Below are 19,500 nucleotides of genomic sequence, written 5' to 3'. Positions count from 1 at the left end.
TCCCAGCCCTAGTCTAGGAATAACTTGTTGGACCTAGACTTGGAGCTCCGGTACCGCTTGCCGATTGGTAGCAGAGAGAACAGTCTATAACTAAGGTGGCTGGAGTCTTTGACAATTTTTAGGGCCTTCCTTTGACACCGCCTGGTATAGAGGTCCTGGATGGCAGGAAGCTTGGCCCCAGTGATGTACTGGGCCGTACGCACTACCCTTTGTAGTGCCTTGCGGTCGGAGGCCGAGCAGTTGCCATACCAGGCAGTGATACAACCAGTCAGGATGCTCTTGATGGTGCAGCAGTATAACTTTTTGAGGATCTGAGGACCCATTCCAAATCTTTTCAGTCTCCTGAGGGGGAATAGGTTTTGTTGTGCCCTCTTCATGACTGTCTTGGTGTGTTTGGACCATGATAGTTTTTTGGTGTTGTGGACACCAAGGAACCTCTCATCTTGCTCCACTACAGCCCCGTCGTTGGGAATGGGGGCGTGCTCGGTCCTCCTTTTCCTGGAGTCCACAATCATCACCTTTGTCTTGATCACGTTGAGGGAGAGGTTGATGTCGGCAAACTTAATGATGGTGTTGGAGTCGTGCCTGGCCATGCAGTCATGAGTGAACCGGGAGTATAGGAGGGGACTGAGCACGCACCCCTGAGGGGCACCCGTGTTGAGGATCAGCGTGGTGGATGTGTTGTTACCTACCCTTACCACCTGGGGGTGGCCCGTCAGGAAGTTCAGGATCCAGTTGCAGAGGGAGGTGTTTAGTCCCAGGGTCCTTAGCTTACTGATGAGCTTTGAGGGCACTATGGTGTTGAATGCGGAGCTGTAGTCAATGAATAGCATTCTCACATAGGTGTTCCTTTTGTCCAGGTAAGTGTTCTGACTGGTTAAAGAGCGACTGCTCCTAAAAAGCATTGTCTCGTTTAAAAAATGTCCTTTGTGGCATTGATAGGAGTCAGAAACATTTCACGTAGAGTAAACATTTACTACAAAGTGTAAATAGGATAATTTTGTTCATAAAGTCAATCTGGTCCAAAACTGAGATTTTTGAGATGACAGGAAAGAATGGTATGTAACAGAATGAAAGGTAACATAACAGTTTTCCATGGGTTGGGATTATTTGAATCCTGCCCACATGGCCACAGCTGGCAGCACCCAAGTAATCATCAATTCGGAGCACGCCAGTACACGACCCAATTGATATGCCCATGGTCAAATTGGTTTAACATTCAATATCCATATGGGGCTAGTTAGAGACCATCAGTAAATTATACAATGTGCATGGGAAAATATTTTAAAAGAACAGTAGCTCCAAATTTCAATGACTTAAAAACCTCAAACCAACTATAAACTGTAGAAATTAATATACAAATATTGAAAGCATTTAACAAGAGAACTAAAAGATATGCAACATGAAAATATTGTCCCATTTGCATTGTGTAATTTATTGATAGTCCCTTACTATACCCAGAGATGTGTTTGACTTCAGATAGCCTATCAGCCGGTTGAAGCTAATTGGCTAAACAATTTGTCTAACTCTTCCCACCTGCGAACACACACACACTACACCCACATCAACCCTGAAACCAACTCACGTAAGAATTCAGTCATTTCTTAGTGAACCAAATATAAAACTGGTTATGGTAAGGGTTATTTTTATTTTTTATTTAACCAGGTAAAACCCATTGAGGTTAAAAACCTCTTTTGCGAGGGCGACCTGGCAAGAAGGCAAAACATGGAAATAGCAGCGTGTCCATAAAACATTACTGAAAAATACAAAATACACACAAAAGACACAATTAAAGATTAGTAACAACTACAGTTATAACAAACAGTGTTGTCGATCAGAGTCTTTAAAACAGGCAAGGACACTAACTCCCCTAACTTTAAAATCTTCTGAAGCATGTTCCAGGATGAAGGGGCATTATGGGAAACAGATTGTTTCCCCATCTCAGTTCTAGCCTTAGGACAGCAGCGACTGGGAACGAAAAGTGACTGATCTGGTCAGTAAGAAACAGAGACACAAAGGGAGTTGTCCCATCAAAGTGTACCAGTGCTTTAGCCTCCTGGTGGAGAGACAGGTCCATTACACCATAGCATACAGATCACAGTGATGGGTAAGTAATCTAGCGTTGGTAATGAGTCTTAAAGCACCATGATGCACTGTGTCCAGAGTTTTCAAGATACTTGCTGAGCCCTGCGTATAGACAATATCACCAAAATATCATCATAAAAAAAGTGCTTTGAACAAAATCTTTTCTGACTAACACTGAAAAGCAAGATTTGTTCCTGAAATGGAAACCCAATTTCAACTTCCGTTTCTTGGTCAAGTTATTAATGTGAGTTTAAATTTAAACTTTTCTTCTAACCAAATCCCAACATACTTATAGGAGGTGACCCTATCAATTTGCTGGCCTGTTATAGTTAAAATCAGCAAGTGACTCCATCTGTTTACTTTCAGGGAAGAGAAAACCATGAACTTTGTTTTCCTTTCATTAAGCATAAGTTTCAATTGGAAAATCTGCTTTTGAATAACATCAAAGGCCAACTGTAAGTCCTGAAAAGCCTTCTCAATGCTAGATGCGCTAGAATAAATAATTGTGTCATCAGCATACAGATAGAGATTTGCAGAGTCAACAGTCTATATAATTTATATACAGTGTAAAAAGGATCGGACCTAAAATTGAGCCCTGGGGAACTCTTTTTGTAAGCTTTCGAAACTCAGAATAAATGTTTTTTTTGTTACCTTTATTTAACTAGGCAAGTCAGTAAAGAACAAATTCTTATTTTCAATGATGGCCTAGGAACAGTGTCTTGTTTAGGGGCAGAATTACATGTTTTTACCTTGTCAGCTCGGGGATTCGATCTTGCAGCCTTTCAGTTACTAGTCCAACGCTCTAACCACTAGGTTCCATACCGTCCTTAACTACACACTGTGTTCTGTCAGAAAGATAGTTTTGGAACCAATGCATCAACACTTAAACCAACCTTTTTTAGTCTATACAACAGCAGGGCATGGTCAACACTGTCGAAGGACTTCGATAAGTCAATAAAAAGTGAAACACAGTGATTTTTCTTGTCCTGATCATCTAGAATATCACCTACAACCTTACTTACAGCAGTAACTGTACTATGCTTGGTTCTAAAACCCGACAGGAATTGAGATAAAACTGAGTTATTATAAAGAAAGTCTTTCAACTGTGAGTTCACAAGGTTTTCCAAAACTTTTGCCAGTGCAGACAGTTTAGATATGGGATGACAGTTATCCAACTGGAACGGATCTCCACCTTTATGTAAAGGCGTAACATAGGCTGCTTTTCAGACTTTTGGAATGGTATTACTCGCCAATGAAGGAATTTAATATATGAGTGAGGGGCAGCAATGAACTCTGCACCAATTTTTTTTTTTTAAATGGGTTTAATTCATCTGGGCCAGCTGCTTTCTTAATATCAATAGATTTTAGTTCCTTTACAGCTTCTGAAAGCTCAATCTCGGTAAAATTAAATGGATGAATCATAGGCCGGCATGTGGCAATTTCATTCACAGCCTCATTAGAGATGTTAGGAAGGAGTTCATTATCAAATAAATGCCCAGCTTTAGCGAAATGCTCATTAAACATGTCAAGCAGTTTATTATAGTCAGTCACATCCATTGAATTTGAGGTCAATTTCAGCGGAAGACCAGAGGAGTTCGTGTTAGCATTCATGGATTTAATGGTTTTCCATAATTTCGTCGGGTTATTAAGGTTTGCCTTGGTGGATTCGTAATAGAAGCAAGATTTGCATTTCCTTATTAACAAGGTGCACTTATTTCTCAGTGCTCTGATTAACTACCATTCAGTCTGGGAATTACCCTTTCTGGCTTTGGCCCATTGTGTATTTCGTTTATGGATCAAATCAGATAATTCCCCTGTAAACAAGGGATTGTCTCTACCGCTTACCCGGTACTTTTTGAGAGGGGCGTGTTTATCACAGATAGTAGAAAACATAGAATCAAAATAGGAGAATGCCTCTTCGATATCTGGAATAAGTGCAATCCTATCCTAGTTGCATGCATAAAGTTCATGCAGGATTGCCTGCTCACAGAACTGCCTAAAATGTTCGTTTGACTATGAACCGAGAGGGCACTTTGGGGATTTTGGTGTCTCTAATGCAAATCAAATTTTATTTGTCACATGCGCTGAATACTACAGGTGTAGACCTTACCGTGAAATGCTTACTTACAAGCCCTTAACCAACAATGCAGTTTCAATGATCACTTAAATCATTAGCGAAAATACCAACGGCCCAAGTATTTATGAGGATTGTTTGTTAAAATAACATCAATGAGTCTCGTGACTGTATTTATCATTTTAGTAGAATTGAATGTAATGCACAGTCCTCTTATGCCCTCAGAGTTGTGAGATTCCAGTTTAAATCGCCCATAAGGACCATTTCATTTTCCCCCCAACCACACATCAATTCAGCCAGAGAATCCTGGGATTCTACTTTTGCAGATGGAGGTCTATAACGTCCTGTCAAATCAGTCTATAACGTCCTATCAAAGTTCACAGCTTTCGATAACTGCAGCTTCATTGCTAAAAACTCATTAGATAAAGACCTTAGTTCGGTAACCATATATATGTCTTTAATATAGATGGCTATACCTCTACTTTGTCGGTCACATTGTTAAACATTATAACCATCCAAGCCTATAGACTGATTTAGAACATGTTTCTTAAGCCATGTTTCGGACAGTACTAAGACATCTGGGTCAGCAGTGTGAACCCAGACTTTTATCATGTCCAATTTTGGCATCAAACTCCTCACATTAATATGCATCAGTCCCAACCCTGATCTAGTTATAAAATCATTTGGAGTGGGAAGTTCATCAATAGCCAATGGGCCTGGCTTTGGGTGAATGTTTCCTGATCCATAGCCAATGGGCCTGGGTTTGGTTGAATGTTTCCTGATCCATAGCCAATGGGCCTGGGTTTGGTTGAATGTTTCCTGATCCATAGCCAATGGGCCTGGGTTTGGTTGAATGTTTCCTGATCCATAGCCAATGGGCCTGGCTTTGGGTGAATGTTTCCTGATCCATAGCCAATGGGTCTGGGTTTGGGTGAATCTTTCCTGATCCATAGCCAATGGGCCTGGGTTTGGGTGAATGTTTCCTGATCCATAGCCAATGGGTCTGGGTTTGGGTGAATCTTTCCTGATCCATAGCCAATGGGCCTGGGTTTGGGTGAATGTTTCCTGACACCAAAAGCAGAAGAATAATAAAACACCTTGATTTATTTCTTCCTAAAATCGCTCTGCCCTTAGATTATTTAAAATAATCCAAACTATAGTCATCTGATACAACAAACACAGTTTTTAGCCAGCCCAAACCCTGTAGATGAAAACGTTTTATGAGCATGTCACAGTAGGAGTCAAATGGTAACACAATCGGATCACTGAAAGACAAAAGCTGCTATACCATCAGTCAAAGTAGGGTTTAACGGTATCTCTGGGTTAGGGAGATGAGATTGTTTTTGATCATTTAGACTATGCAATGAGCCATAAACCATGTAGGCAGCAATTAAAACCATTTCTACAAAAATACCAATTTTAACCACTGAAACCAACAATTCACTAGTTAGAACGGTCAGCGCGTTCAACAACCGTTGCAGGAATGTACTGACAGGGATTTTACCCAGTGTGTGTGGGTCTGGTCAATGCCCCCAATCGCCTCGCAGTAGGCTACCGCACAGTGAGGCAGAGCGGGCCCAGTAGACCGGTCAATCACCGGTGGCTAGTCCACCTGGCAGGGGTATCCTGGGCTAGGAAGCCCAGCGCATCTAGACGTTATGTCACAGCGCAGATACCAACCCTTCGGCTTCCACCACACATCACAGCAAGGCAAGAGAGGAGTCAGAAGACTCCGCTAGAATGGCGAAATACAGATAAAGAATCTGACCGTGGAGGAGTATCCAAGGCTAGTCGGCCCAACGTGTCTAGACCGTCAGTCACAGCACAGATGTATTCTCTCTCGGCTTTCAGGGAGGGCACCACACCGGCTTTATCTCCTTGTGTAGAAACCAGCAGATGTCAATTTAACACTGATTGCTTTGATCCTGTAGGACATTAGATTTTGCCTGTTGTTTAATGACAACTTTCGCAGCCTTTAACAGTTTTGCTAAGTAATAAAAACTTGTAACACATGAAACAAATAAACAGTGTGACACAACATGCTCAGCAAAACTGCCCTGCCTCCATTTTGATTGAATTGTAGTGGGTGGTAAGGGTTAAGGTAAGGGTTATGGTTTGGAATAGGGTTAAAACATTTAAAAATGTAACAAGTGCCTAGCACTGGGATTGAGGCCTCAATCGTCAGAACCAAAACGTGCCCTCCCTCTATCCCCATCCACAACACCCTAGCAAGCCACGAGCCTTTACGAGATTGTAATAGGCAGCCATGTTGCCGCTAGTAGCCAGTATTGAAGGCATCTCCCGGAGACCTGGGGACATGGACAAACGTCGAAAACTAAAGTTGATCTGGTGTGACCTGGCTGGGAATAACATCCCTTAGGCTACCATCAAGTTTATACAGAGCAGCACCAACTCTCAGGGCTGTATTCAGTCGAATCTGCATTACAGTACTTTTGCATCTAAACATATGACTTCTCTTGTGGCCAGATCAAATCTCAGAACGATTTTGTGTAGTTTAAAAGCTCACTCCTCAGCTTGATGTCCACTGAATCAAATTGCTAGTTTTTCAGTGGTACGGCTGGCTAAGAGGATAGCAGGAGGGCAGTGGCGTGTGTTTGCGAGACAGAGGACCTGAGATCCAGTCTTGGTGTGAGCTGGTGAGGGAGGCAGAGGTATTGTTAAGCTAGCAGCGTTACACCTGCTACATGTGCATGACCGCTCCTGTAGGAATTTTGTTGGCTAATATAAAGAAAGATTTGACATTGCCAAGACAGATCAGGACAAATGCTTCCGCTGTAAGTGTGTAGTCATCAATTTCTGCCCCGCTCTACTCTTGTCTGTGGTCATTGCACAATAATGACTCATATGGCAAGGGTTAGGGTGAACAGGGATAGGACATAACATGGACATCAGAGTTTCCCATAATTCCATTCAGTGTTCGCAGACTTGGGTTCAAAAGTGTTTGTTTTCTTTTCAAATATTTTAATATAGCTAGTTTGTAATCGCTCCCCGTCCCTTACAAATTGGCCATAAACCCTCAGTGATTGCATGTTTGAGGGTTCTGGGTAGGACTGTTTGATTTCATGGTGCCAGATGGGCAGGTGTTTGCACTTTTGGGACAACTCCATTGGTTCCATTGTGCAGGGCAGAAACATACCAGTAGTAGTTGATCCGAGGTCTGGTAGTCAGGTCCATCCAGGTCTGTTAGTGGAGATGGCCCAGGACAGAGTTTTGGAAACCCTGATCTAGAATAGTAAAAAAAAAAAAAGGCCCCCCCATCAGGAATTCAACCATCTACAAGCGCCACACTCTACGAACTGAGCCAAACAGGAATAGAATAGTGAGACATTATCTGATAATCTAGGTGGTAATTTCCTGTGCCACTGCCAATAGCTGTTTAGCTCATCTTGAACTCTTTACTTCTTCAATTCAACAGACTGTATGTACAGGATGCTGTTTAAAGAGAAGACATCTAGTCAGTTACTAAGCGCTTGTAATAACTCCCTGTAAAGTGAGGCTTATAAAAGAGATTAGAGGGTTTAGATAAGACATTTCCCCTTCATGCATCACCTCAGAAGCACTGCAGCGTGTGGGAAGAAAGAGGGACGAGAGAGAGAGAGAGAGAGAGAGAGAGAGATGGGGGGGGGGCAGAAAGAGAGAGGGGGGACAGAGCGAGAAAGAGGGAGGCAGGGAGAGAGAGAGAGGGAGGCAGGTAGAGAGGGGGGGGGGGCAGAGGCAGAGAGTGAAAAACAGAGGCAGGGAGGGAGAGGGGGGGAAGAGGCAGAGTGAAAAACAGAGGCAGAGAGAGAGAGAGGGGTGGAGGCAGAGAGTGAAAAACAGAGGCAGAGAGAAAGAGGGGTGGAGGCAGAGAGTGAAAAACAGAGGCAGGGAGAGAAAGGGAGGGAGGATGATCAAAGAGAATGGCATAATTTCATCTTGCCCCTCTGAAGGAAGGGCCTTGTGAATGGTGAACAGAGTCTATGTGGGTTTATGTCAACACAACTTCCAGAGTTACGGTACCCCATTTCAAACTTCTAAACAGCCAAATACAAACGCGCATGTCAATACTGTGAATTGCATCAAGAGAGAGAAGCATGTGACAAAAATCATGTAGTGGTGCAAAATTCTGGTCATCAACTCAAGACCAGACACCAGGGATCTCAAGACCAGACACTAGGGATCTCAAGACCAGATGCTACGGATCTCAAGACCAGACGCCATGGATCTCAGACACCATGGATCTCAGACACCATGGATCTCAAGACCAGACAAAATGGATCTCAAGATCAGACACTATGGATCTCAAGACCAGACACCATGGATCTCTGACACCATGGATCTCAAGACCAGACACCATGGATCTCTGACACCAGGGATCTCAAGACCAGACACCATGGATCTTAGACACTATGGATCTCAAGATCAGACACTATGGATCTCAAGACCAGACACCATGGATCTCAAGATCAGACACTATAGATCTCAAGACCAGACACCATGGATCTCAGACACTATGGATCTCAAGACCAGACACCATGGATTTCAGACACTATGGATCTCAAGACCAGACACTATGAATCTCAAAACCAGACACTATTGATCTCAAGATCAGACACTATAGATCTCAAGACCAGACACCATGGATCTCAAGACCAGACACCATGGATTTCAGACACTATGGATCTCAAGACCAGACACCATGGATCTCAAGACCAGACACTATGGATCTCAAGACCAGACACTATGGATCTCAAGACCAGACACTATGGATCTCAAAACCAGACACTATGGATCTCAAGACCAGACACCATGGATCTCAAAACCAGACACTATGGATCTCAAGACCAGACACCATGGATCTCAAGACCAGACACTATGAATCTCAAAACCAGACACCATGGATCTCAAGACCAGACACCATGGACCTCTGACACCATGGATCTCAAGACCAGACACCATGGATCTCAGACACTATGGATCTCAAGACCAGACACCATGGATTTCAGACACTATGGATCTCAAGACCAGACACCATGGATCTCAGACACCATGGATCTCAAGACCAGACACTATGGATCTCAAGACCAGACACTATGGATCTCAAGACCAGACACCATGGATCTCAAGATCAGACACTATAGATCTCAAGACCAGACACCATGGATCTCAGACACTATGGATCTCAAGACCAGACACTATGGATCTCAAAACCAGACACCAGGGATCTCAAGACCAGACACTGTGGATCTCAAGACGAGACACATAGTGGCAACAAAAAAAAGCAGCCTTTGGGTGCATTGTTTCCTGCTTGTTTATAGCCTTGTACAGTTCAAGTGCCATCTTGTTGTTTTTGTTGTTGTCCTGAGGTGGAATGTGTACACCAGTCACGATAATAGATGAAAACTCTCTCCGGAGATACAAGGGTCGGCATTTGAGCTCGAGACTTCCACTGCGCTACAGTCTGCACACCATTTGTTGTTGATGAAGAGACATACCCCTCCCCTCTGGATTTCCATGAATCCAATGTTCTGTCCGCTTAGTGAATGGAGATTCCATCGAGTTGAATAGCCATGGGGGGTATCTTGTCCAAAGGCCATGTTTCAGAAAAACAGAGAATATTGCAGTTCCAAGAGTCCCGTTAATAGCAAATCAGTGATCGGAGGTCATTCATCTAATTATCAAGTACATTGGCCAATAGAATGGAGGGAAGTGGTGGCCGGTTTTCCCTTCTTAGTCTCACCAGGATGCACGCTTTACTACCTCTTTTTTGCCTGACTTTACTCTTGGGAAAGATTGGGATGGAGGTACACAAAGAGCCCAGGGCGGATGAGTCGAAGTTGAAGCTGGATTTGAGGGTCGTAACTACTGATCTGATGTTCAAAAAAAGTTAAGATAAACGCCAAAATAATCAGAAAATAACAAAGTTGGGTCGGAGCTTGCATGACGGCAACCATACAGTCCTGCTCCATCTTGTTCCAGACTCTAAGCCAGGGATGGACAACTGGCTTGTAGTAATCATGGTCAAATTTCCAACCACGGGGGCCCATTGATTTTGTAAGTCACTCTCTAACTGCTAATTTCTCTCTCTCTGTTTTATTTGCAAGGTGGAGTGGTTTAAGGCCTGCTCTGACTTCCTGTGTGAGTATGGATGTTGGTACCCAGACTCGCGAGCCACTGCGATGAGTTCAGATTGTTTATGGCCCCCATCCCTGCTCTAAGTGTTTGGCTTTAAAAAGATTCTGCACTCTTAGAAAAAAGGGATTCCAAAAGGGTTCTTCGGCTGTCCCCATAGGAGAACCCTTTTAGTTTCTAGGTGGAACCGTTTCTTGGTTCCATGTAAAACTCTTTTGGCATTCCGTGACACACCTTCTGTGTAAAGGGTTCTACATGGAACCAAAAGGTTTCTTACCTGGAACAAAAAAAGATTATTCAAATGGTTCTCCTATGGGGACAAAGGGTTCTTCCCTTTTAGGTTCTAGAAAGCCACTTTTTTTTCTAAGAGGGTGTACTATACTACCGAAAGTCTTTCGCTCACTTTATTCCCCTAGAGACACTGTAGAAGGATTCTAAGATTAGATCTTTCGTCACTTGAACTAAAGGTTATATCTATTTAAACTGCAGCGAGTCTCCTTAATCAAGCGCTGATGTGGAGTTGAGTTTTACTCGGAATGAAAATCTTTACTTTATTTGTCCCAATAGGTACTTTCTGCCATCTTTTGTGCTCGCGTCATCAGTTCTACTGAGGAGAAAAGAGGGAGAGTTCTTGTGAAGCTGAAGGCCGTACATGACCGTTTATTCTGTTTATTTTAACTTTGGTTGTTGTTGTTGTTGTATAATGCATCTGCAAGGTCTCCCTCGAAGGGAGCGTGCTGAAACTCTAATGACACACACACACTCTAATGCCATTGCCTTTTAGTAGAGCTCAGGGTGATAAAATAAATTTGTTTCACCCAACACACACACACACACACACACACACACACACGCTCCTGATGCCCTCCACGAACCCAAACAGTCTCCGTGCTAAAACTATTCTTCATGGTTTCATGGCCTCTCTCTCTCTCTCTCTCTCTCTCTCTCTCTCTCTCTCTCTCTCTCTCTCTCTCTCTCTCTCTCTCTCTCTCTCTCTCTCTCTCTCTCTCTCTCTCTCTCTCTCTCTCTCTCTCTCTCTTTCCATTCTTCTGTCTCTTTCTGCCCCAACGACATTGCTTATGATCTATATCTTCTTTTCTGTCAAATGAGCAAGGACAAGCAGTTCCCTGTTGGGAAAACTTGCAGCAATTATCTTGTTCTCTTCTCCCTGTAAGTCTTCAGAAACCCCAATGGAAGGCCAAATGTAGGCCTTAAGGATGTACTCTTGGTCTAATGGGTATGGTGTTGTTTTCACGTGCAGGAGACCAGGAGTTTGAATCCCACCAGAATTGTATTTATTACTGCACACTGTTGAAAAAAGTTTTTCAGACCAAAAAAAAAAAAAAAAAAAATGATTGGACAAGTTCCCTCCTCTGTTTTGGACCATTTTCTTCCATTTGGTACCTAATCGTCTTGTGTAGCCAGCCTTCCAAAATCCTGTCTCATTCACTTGACAATTGGCTCTAAGTAGAAATTATGTTTCCCCTCAGGAGAGGCATTTGTGCGGTGATGGGTTGGGGGGGAGGAATTCTTGTTTTGTCTGTGTCTCTTATCGTATCGGACAAAGTTTTTAGTAGCCTATGCAGCATTCGTTTTTGTATATTTTGATGCTAGCTTAATTGGAAACACAATGTCTCTTTGGAACTCCACCCTTGGTTTTATAAATTGATTTAATCTACTACTCAACCCTTTTATCGTCTTTCTATCCAGTCTTTCGAACGGTAAAGTGATAATCGAGGCCTTCCATGGCTAGTTGCCTAGTGAATACGACACAGTAGTGAAATACGTGTAGTCCAACTAGTAATTTAACAAGATTTTTTAAAGTAGCTTAGTGTTAGTTAAATACATTTTCAAATCTTGGTAGTGTTTTCAGCTGTTGGCAAAAAAAATCTAATATAATATGTGTCACGAATCCCATCGAAGGTGGCTCCCCTGCCTGCTCGGGCGGCGCTCGGTGGTCGTCGTCACCGACCTACTAGCCGCCGCTGATCCTTTTTTCCTTTTCGTTTGGTATGTCTTATTGTTTGCACCTGTCCCTCATTTGGTTTTTTGATTTTGGTTATTTAAGCCTGGTTAGCCCGCCCAGTGTTGTGCGGGATTATTTTACGTCAGGTTGTATTTTATCGTTGGATGTGCTGGCGATTTATTACTTGTTATTAATTGCATGCTGTGCACCTATTTTGGGCACTTGGCAATTTACCCACGCCGTTTGAGTTGGCGTTGATCGTATTAGCTTTTTTTGTTCAAAATAAACACGAAGTTCTGTACCTCTGCTCTCTGCGCCTGACTCCTACCACCACTCCTAGCAACACTCTGACAATATGGGTTAAAGGAAGCAACAATTTTCTTTCTTTTTCAGCAGCAGACCTGAATAATTCTCACTTGACATTTTTTGATAGGCTACATTAAACATTCTGTGAACATCTGACTTCTCTCTTTCAATTTGTAGTCTATGACGTTTCAGATTTAGATATGATAGTTTATCACAAAGTAGTTTTGATGTTTTAACTACTATTTTCAAAGTAACTTTAGTTAAATAAACTATATTTTCTGAAGGGTAGATTTAGTGTGGCTTAATTTTTGCTAGTGTGAAGTAATTGGTAACTTAGTAAACTATATTTCCAGGGTTGGTCCCCCGCAACCATTCAAATACATTGGACATTCCACTGATAAATGTGGTGTGGTAGATAAAGCAATGAGGACTAGTGCCTCCAACTCCCCTGGAGAACTTTTGGGATTGAGAATCAGTTTAACCAGCCATGCTCAAATCAGCTAACCCAGACCAGTCCCATATGACTTACTGTTTTTCCTACCGGTAAATTATGGCACAAATATTTTGGGATATTCATTTAGACTTCCTTAACTTCTTTCTTTAGACTTTTTACAAGGTTTCCGGTGGGATTGATCTTGTAGCATTTCTCAATGTCATTCACCATCATGTATGTGATGTATAGCAGTGGTGGTCGGTGCCGTTTTAAGATGAGGGAGGACACATTTATTTTTTCTTGAGCATGGCCTTATTTCTATTACAGCATATTGGATGACTGTCATTCATATTCCATTCAACCAGCTCAATGTAACATTGATAAGTGTAGGCTACTACATGATACTCTAGTTTTCCCTATACCCATCATGAGGTTGCTACAACCTACCCTGTGAATGAAAGTTTACAACGTAGGTGCACACATAGGTCGAGAGACAAATGTGAGGTGACAGACAGTGACACATGGACAGACGGTGACACATTCAATACCGTCTTGCACACTCTTGCTTGCATCTAGCTGATCTAGGGTGTAATCATTAGTCCAGCAGTTTCAAATGAGAGTTTCTATTGGACAAATTCAGGTATGTTTATCCCCGTTTCGTTTGCTTTTGATTAAGAAACGTTTTTCAACAGAATCGGCGTAATGAATACACCCCTGATCACAGATAAACACGGTTTATGCCTCCCGAGTGGCGCAGCGGTCTAAGGCACTGCATCGCAGCTCTTAAAGCATCACTACAGTTTGATCCCAGGCTGTGTCACAGCCGGCCGTGACCGGGAGACCCATGAGGCGGTGCACAATTGGCCAGCGTAGTCCAGGTTAAGGGAGGGTTTGGCCGGCTGGGATTTCCTTGTCCCATCGCGCTCTAACGACTCCTTGTGGAGGGCCGGGCGCCTGCAAGCTGGACGGTGTTTCCTCCAACACATTGGTGCGCCTGGCTTCCGGGTTAAGCGAGCAGTGTGTCGAGAAGCAGTATGGCTTGGCAGGCTCTCAACCTTCGCCTCTCCCGAGTCCGTACGAGAGTTGAAACTGAAAATTTTGATAATCTCTCTCTCTATCTCTCTCTTGCTTCTCCTTCATTTTGGAATAAATGAATTTGTTCAAAAAATGTTATGCACTGCAGTGCTAACTAGCTGTAGCTTATGCTTTCAGTTCTAGATTCATTATCTGATCCTTTGATTGGGTGGACAACATGTCAGTTCATGCTGCAAGAGCTCTGATAGGTTGGAGGACGACCTCCAGAGGTTGTCATATCTACTGTGTAGGTCTATGGAATGGGGTGCGAACCATGAGCCTCCTAGGTTGTGTATTGAAGTCAATGTACCAAGGGGAGGACAGAAGCTAGCTGTCCTCTGGCTACACCATGATGCTACCCTGCAGAGTGCTGTTAAGGCTACTGTAGACCATTGCAAAACAGTGTGTATTAGTGAATTATTTGGTGACGTGTGAATATAGTTAGTCTAGTTTTATCTAAAAAGGATAACTTTTTAAATGTTTTAAAATTGTTATTTTTATGAAGTTCACTGATGAGGGTTCTCCCCTTCCTCCTCTGAGGAGCCTCCACTGGTGTATAGGCCTAATACTGAATGCCAAGCAAACGCCATTGTAATGCTGTGCAGCTGGAGTATTCTCTTCATATAGCTGCCCACAGGCATAATGCTCTTTTAGCTCTTACAGTAAGAGCAAACAAAGGCTTCTGGAAGTGAGCAGACTGCTGATGTCATTTCTACACAACTCAAAAGGCATGGGCTCTACCAGGAGCTACAGTAAGTCACACAGAGACAATGAGAGAAGGTTTTCTCCACGTTGATATGAGCAGACAAATCGCTCCCAGGGAATCTGTGGATTGAGCAGTTCTGTATTATATGACTGCTTCCTTGTTCCTCTGAGCATCTAAAAGGAAGTGTCCACTTGTGTTATTACTGCTTGTTATCATATACGCAAGCCGTGGCATGAGAATGTTCATCCTTACATTTATTCTCTTTCTACACCCCACCCTCTTTCTCCCTTTCCCTCTCCCCCTCCCCTTGCTTTCTCCCTCTCCCACTCCCCTCTCTTTCTCCCTCTCCCCCTCCTTCTCCCTCTCCCCGCCCCTCTCTCCCTCCCCTCTCTTTCTCCCTCTCCCCCGCCCTCGCTCCCTCCCCTCTCTTTCTCCCTCTCCCCCTCCCCTCTCTTTCTCCCTCTCCCCTCTCTTTCTCCCTCTCCCCCTCCCCTCTCTTTCTCCCTCTCCCCCGCCCTCTCTCCCTCCCCTCTCTTTCTCCCTCTCCCCCTCCCCTCTCTTTCTCACTCTCCCCCTCCCTTCTCTTTCTCCCTCCCCTCTCTTTCTCCCTCCCCTCTCTTTCTCCCTCTCTTTCTCCTTCCCCTCTCTTTCTCCCTCTGCCCCTCCCCTCTCTTTCTCCCTCTCCCCCTCCCCTCTCTCTCATTCTTTCTGATAGGCTCCAATTATCAACTGCAGGTGTGAAGTAGACGTGTTCTGACACCTTGGCAACCAGCAATCACAATCCATCCGTCTGTCTGCTGAAGGATACACTTGCTCGTTAAACACCACCTGGAGTGTCTCTTCTGTTCAACCCCCCCAGTTTACTCAGTGAATGGTGGACAACGCTGGTGGATGGTGGACGACGCTGGTGGATGGTGGACGACGCTTCTTCTTGAGTCTTTTCCAGTAAAATTTCAACAAACAAATTGTATCACAAAGATGCGACTGAACTGTCCCCCCATGTGGAGTGTGATTAGCGTGTTTATTGTGCTCGTACCCATTTGGGAGATGGGCTGCTCTGGCCTGACCTTGAACTCAGTGCCCCTGCATCAGGTCAGGATGTACCAAAGGAGCGGCGAAGAGGGGGCACACCACAGGCAGAGGCGCAGCTGGGTGTGGAATCAGTTCTTTGTGCTGGAGGAGTACATGGGGGACGAGCCACTCTACGTGGGCAAGGTAAGAGTTTCTGGGGTGTATTACTACAGTAAATAGGTGGATGTGTGACTGTGCTAATATGGAAAACGTACAGGTCGATTGGGTGAAGTACATAAATATAAAAAAGGAGTTCGTGCTACTTGTGTTAACCAATATTTCTGTACGTTTTTATGCATTTGTTAGAGACGTGAATTCACAGGAAGGATATATGAGGAACAGAGAAACGGTGTTTCAGAGAGTCTTGAGTTCACAGGCTTTCGCCCATCTCCGTGATCTGCATGTGTAAAAAAAAAAAAACTCTTGATATAAGACTGCAAGAAGAGTACAGAAGTTTTTTTTTTAAATAGCAGGGTAAAAACAAGTTTAGGGGTTTATTTAGTGAGAAGAAACTTTCAGAAGGTTTGCTCATAGAGCTGACAGTATCCCCGTTCTACATGACAGACGACCATACCCCATCTGCAAAAATGGCTTTCTATCTGAACACTCTGTAACATTGCATCCTCCTGAACCAGGCCCCTGGTGTCCACTTACGTCTCCTGCTTAAGGTCTGACAACAATTCTGGTTTTTGATAGGGCACCTCCAACATGAAGTAATGAATGGACTTCAGTGATACGTGATTGTGGCAGCTAAACCGAATGGCTGGTACATATATCCACCAGGAAGAGGAAGCTCTGATTGTTACACAATACAAGGGGGGGGGCCGTTCCTTCGGTTAATTTATCTTTCTTTGGGGTCGGCAGTGTGCTAGGGACCCCATGCTACTCCCTCAGTGCATGGTCCCGTGTGGCTCTGTTGGTAATGTATGGAGCTTGCAACGCCAGCGTTGTGGGTTAGATTCCCATGGGGGGACCAGTACGGTGAAAAAAAGTCTGAAGATGTTTCCACTCACTACTGTAAGTTGCACTGGATAAGAGCTTATAACAACAACAAAAAATGCAATAATACCAGAGATAATACTTCAATGACTATTGTTGAATGGCACTGAGTTGGCAAATCAGAGGCATTGTAAAGCTACGTACAGCAACAGGGAGGTCTGTATCAGCTACGAAGACTGAAGATCCTTCCAATTAGCAGGAATGACACAGGCTGTATAAGAATTTACACATTTATTCTTATCTCTTAATCAACTCTACCATAGGCTATAGAAAATAAAGACGGGTACTTAAACGGTGACATTTTGTTATTAAGGCTCACGCTTATTCTCGTTTTACGATCTGAAAGAAAAACAGAACAGCAACTGCAGCAGAGTCCTCTGGAACGCGACTGAGAGTATATTTGATTCGCCAACCCAGTCAAATATGCGCTGACGAGTATGTTGCTATCAAAGCCTTTCTTTATCTATTCGATTGCTTTCAGTATTCACACAGCTCTCATATGTAGATGGCAAGGGGCATACAGATGAACATGTCTCTTTCATTTGTGAATTCGAGAGGTTGTTTGAGCACGCGTGTCTCTCATGGCGGGGGTGAATCTAACGAGCGATGCCTTACACATAAATGAATCTTGAACATGAAAAGGGGAGGACAACACTAGGAAGCCAAGAACGTAACCATTTCTGCAGTTCTGAGCCCCTTAGTCTCTTCTGAACTTATTTAAATCCTTTCAGTCAGCGTATTGTCAGGCCTCGGGATACAAACCTAAATATCAGTCAGGGTATTGTCAGGCCTCGGGATACAAACCTAAATATCAGTCAGGATATTGTCAGGCCTCGGGATACAAACCGAAATATCAGTCAGGATATTGTCAGGCCTCGGGATACAAACCTAAATATCAGTCAGGATATTGTCAGGCCTCGGGATACAAACCTAAATATCAGTCAGGATATTGTCAGGCCTCGGGATACAAACCTAAATATCTGTCAGCGTATTGTCAGGCCTCGGGATACAAACCTAAATATCAGTCAGCGTATTGTCAGGCCTCGGGATACAAACCTAAATATCAGTCAGCGTATTGTCAGGCCTCGGGATACAAACCTAAATATCAGTCAGCGTATTGTCAGGCCTCGGGATACAAACCTAAATATCAGTCAGGATATTGTCAGGCCTCGGGATACAAACCTAAATATCAGTCAGGATATTGTCAGGCCTCGGGATACAAACCTAAATATCAGTCAGGATATTGTCAGGCCTCGGGATACAAACCTAAATATCAGTCAGGATATTGTCAGGCCTCGGGATACAAACCTAAATATCAGTCAGGATATTGTCAGGCCCCGGGATACAAACCTAAATATCAGTCAGGATATTGTCAGGCCTCGGGATACAAACCTAAATATCAGTCAGGATATTGTCAGGCCTCGGGATACAAACCTAAATATCAGTCAGGATATTGTCAGGCCTCGGGATACAAACCTAAATATCAGTCAGGATATTGTCAGGCCTCGGGATACAAACCTAAATATCAGTCAGGATATTGTCAGGCCTCGGGATACAAACCTAAATATCAGTCAGCGTGTTCTCAGGCCTCAGGATACAAACCTACTTCAATGTGTTGAACTATACTATTTTTACTGACTGACAAAGGATTGCCACCCTACAGATGTTTACAATTCAAAATGTACAACACAATGTAAGGTTAAGGTAGAGCATAGAGATAGATGTATTCTCTGTAGAGCTAATCTGCAGTTGTCATAAATATATTTAAATATTTTATAATACATATACAGTATATTGTTTGGTGTAGTTTACAGTATATGTTATTAGGTGTAGTTTACAGTACATATTGTTAGGTTTAGTTTACAGTATATGTTATTAGGTGTAGTTTACAGTATATATTTTTAGGTTTAGTTCACAGCATATATTTGTAGGCTTAGTTCACAGCATATATTGTTAGGTTTAGTTTACAGCATATATTGTTAGGTGTAGTTTACAGTATATATTGTTAGGTTTAGTTCACAGCATATATTTGTAGGCTTAGTTTACAGTATATGTTATTAGGTTTAATTTACAGCATATATTGTTTAGTTTACATTATATGTTATTAGGTATAGTTTACAGCAGGTTGTCAAGTGTAGTTTACAGTATGTTGTCAGGTGTAGTTTACAGCATATATTGTCAGGTGTAGTTTACAGCATGTTGTCAGGTGTAGTTTACAGCAGGTTGTCAGGTGTAGTTTACAGCATATATTGTCAGGTGTAGTTTACAGCAGGTTGTCAGGTGTAGTTTACAGCATGTTGTCAGGTGTAGTTTACAGCATATATTGTCAGGTGTAGTTTACAGTATATGTTGTCAGGTGTAGTTTACAGTATATGTTGTCAGGTGTAGTTTACAGCAGGTTGTCAGGTGTAGTTTACAGTAGGTTGTCAGGTGTAGTTTACAGCAGGTTGTCAGGTGTAGTTTACAGTATATGTTGTCAGGTGTAGTTTACAGCAGGTTGTCAGGTGTAGTTTACAGCAGGTTGTCAGGTGTAGTTTACAGTATATGTTGTCAGGTGTAGTTTACAGCAGGTTGTCAGGTGTAGTTTACAGTATATGTTGTCAGGTGTAGTTTACAGTAGGTTGTCAGGTGTAGTTTACAGCAGGTTGTCAGGT

At 43.1% G+C, this 19,500-nt stretch overlaps 1 protein-coding gene across 1 annotated transcript in view; it reads left to right on the top strand.

The window, feature by feature from the left end:
* The window catches only part of LOC115170178 (cadherin-7), a 122,043-nt gene that overhangs the window by 7,169 nt on the left and 95,374 nt on the right, over nucleotides 1–19,500 (top strand). Inside the window, exon 2 of the mRNA XM_029726542.1 lies at nucleotides 15,492–15,991. Within this exon, the coding sequence (XP_029582402.1) occupies nucleotides 15,668–15,991 (324 nt within the window). The 5' untranslated portion in view covers nucleotides 15,492–15,667. The remainder of the gene's footprint in view (nucleotides 1–15,491; nucleotides 15,992–19,500) is intronic.

Source organism: Salmo trutta, chromosome 31, assembly GCF_901001165.1.
Source record: "Salmo trutta chromosome 31, fSalTru1.1, whole genome shotgun sequence".
In the NCBI taxonomy this organism is placed as follows: Eukaryota; Metazoa; Chordata; class Actinopteri; order Salmoniformes; family Salmonidae; genus Salmo; species Salmo trutta.
This window is presented reverse-complemented; position numbering and strand designations above follow the sequence as displayed.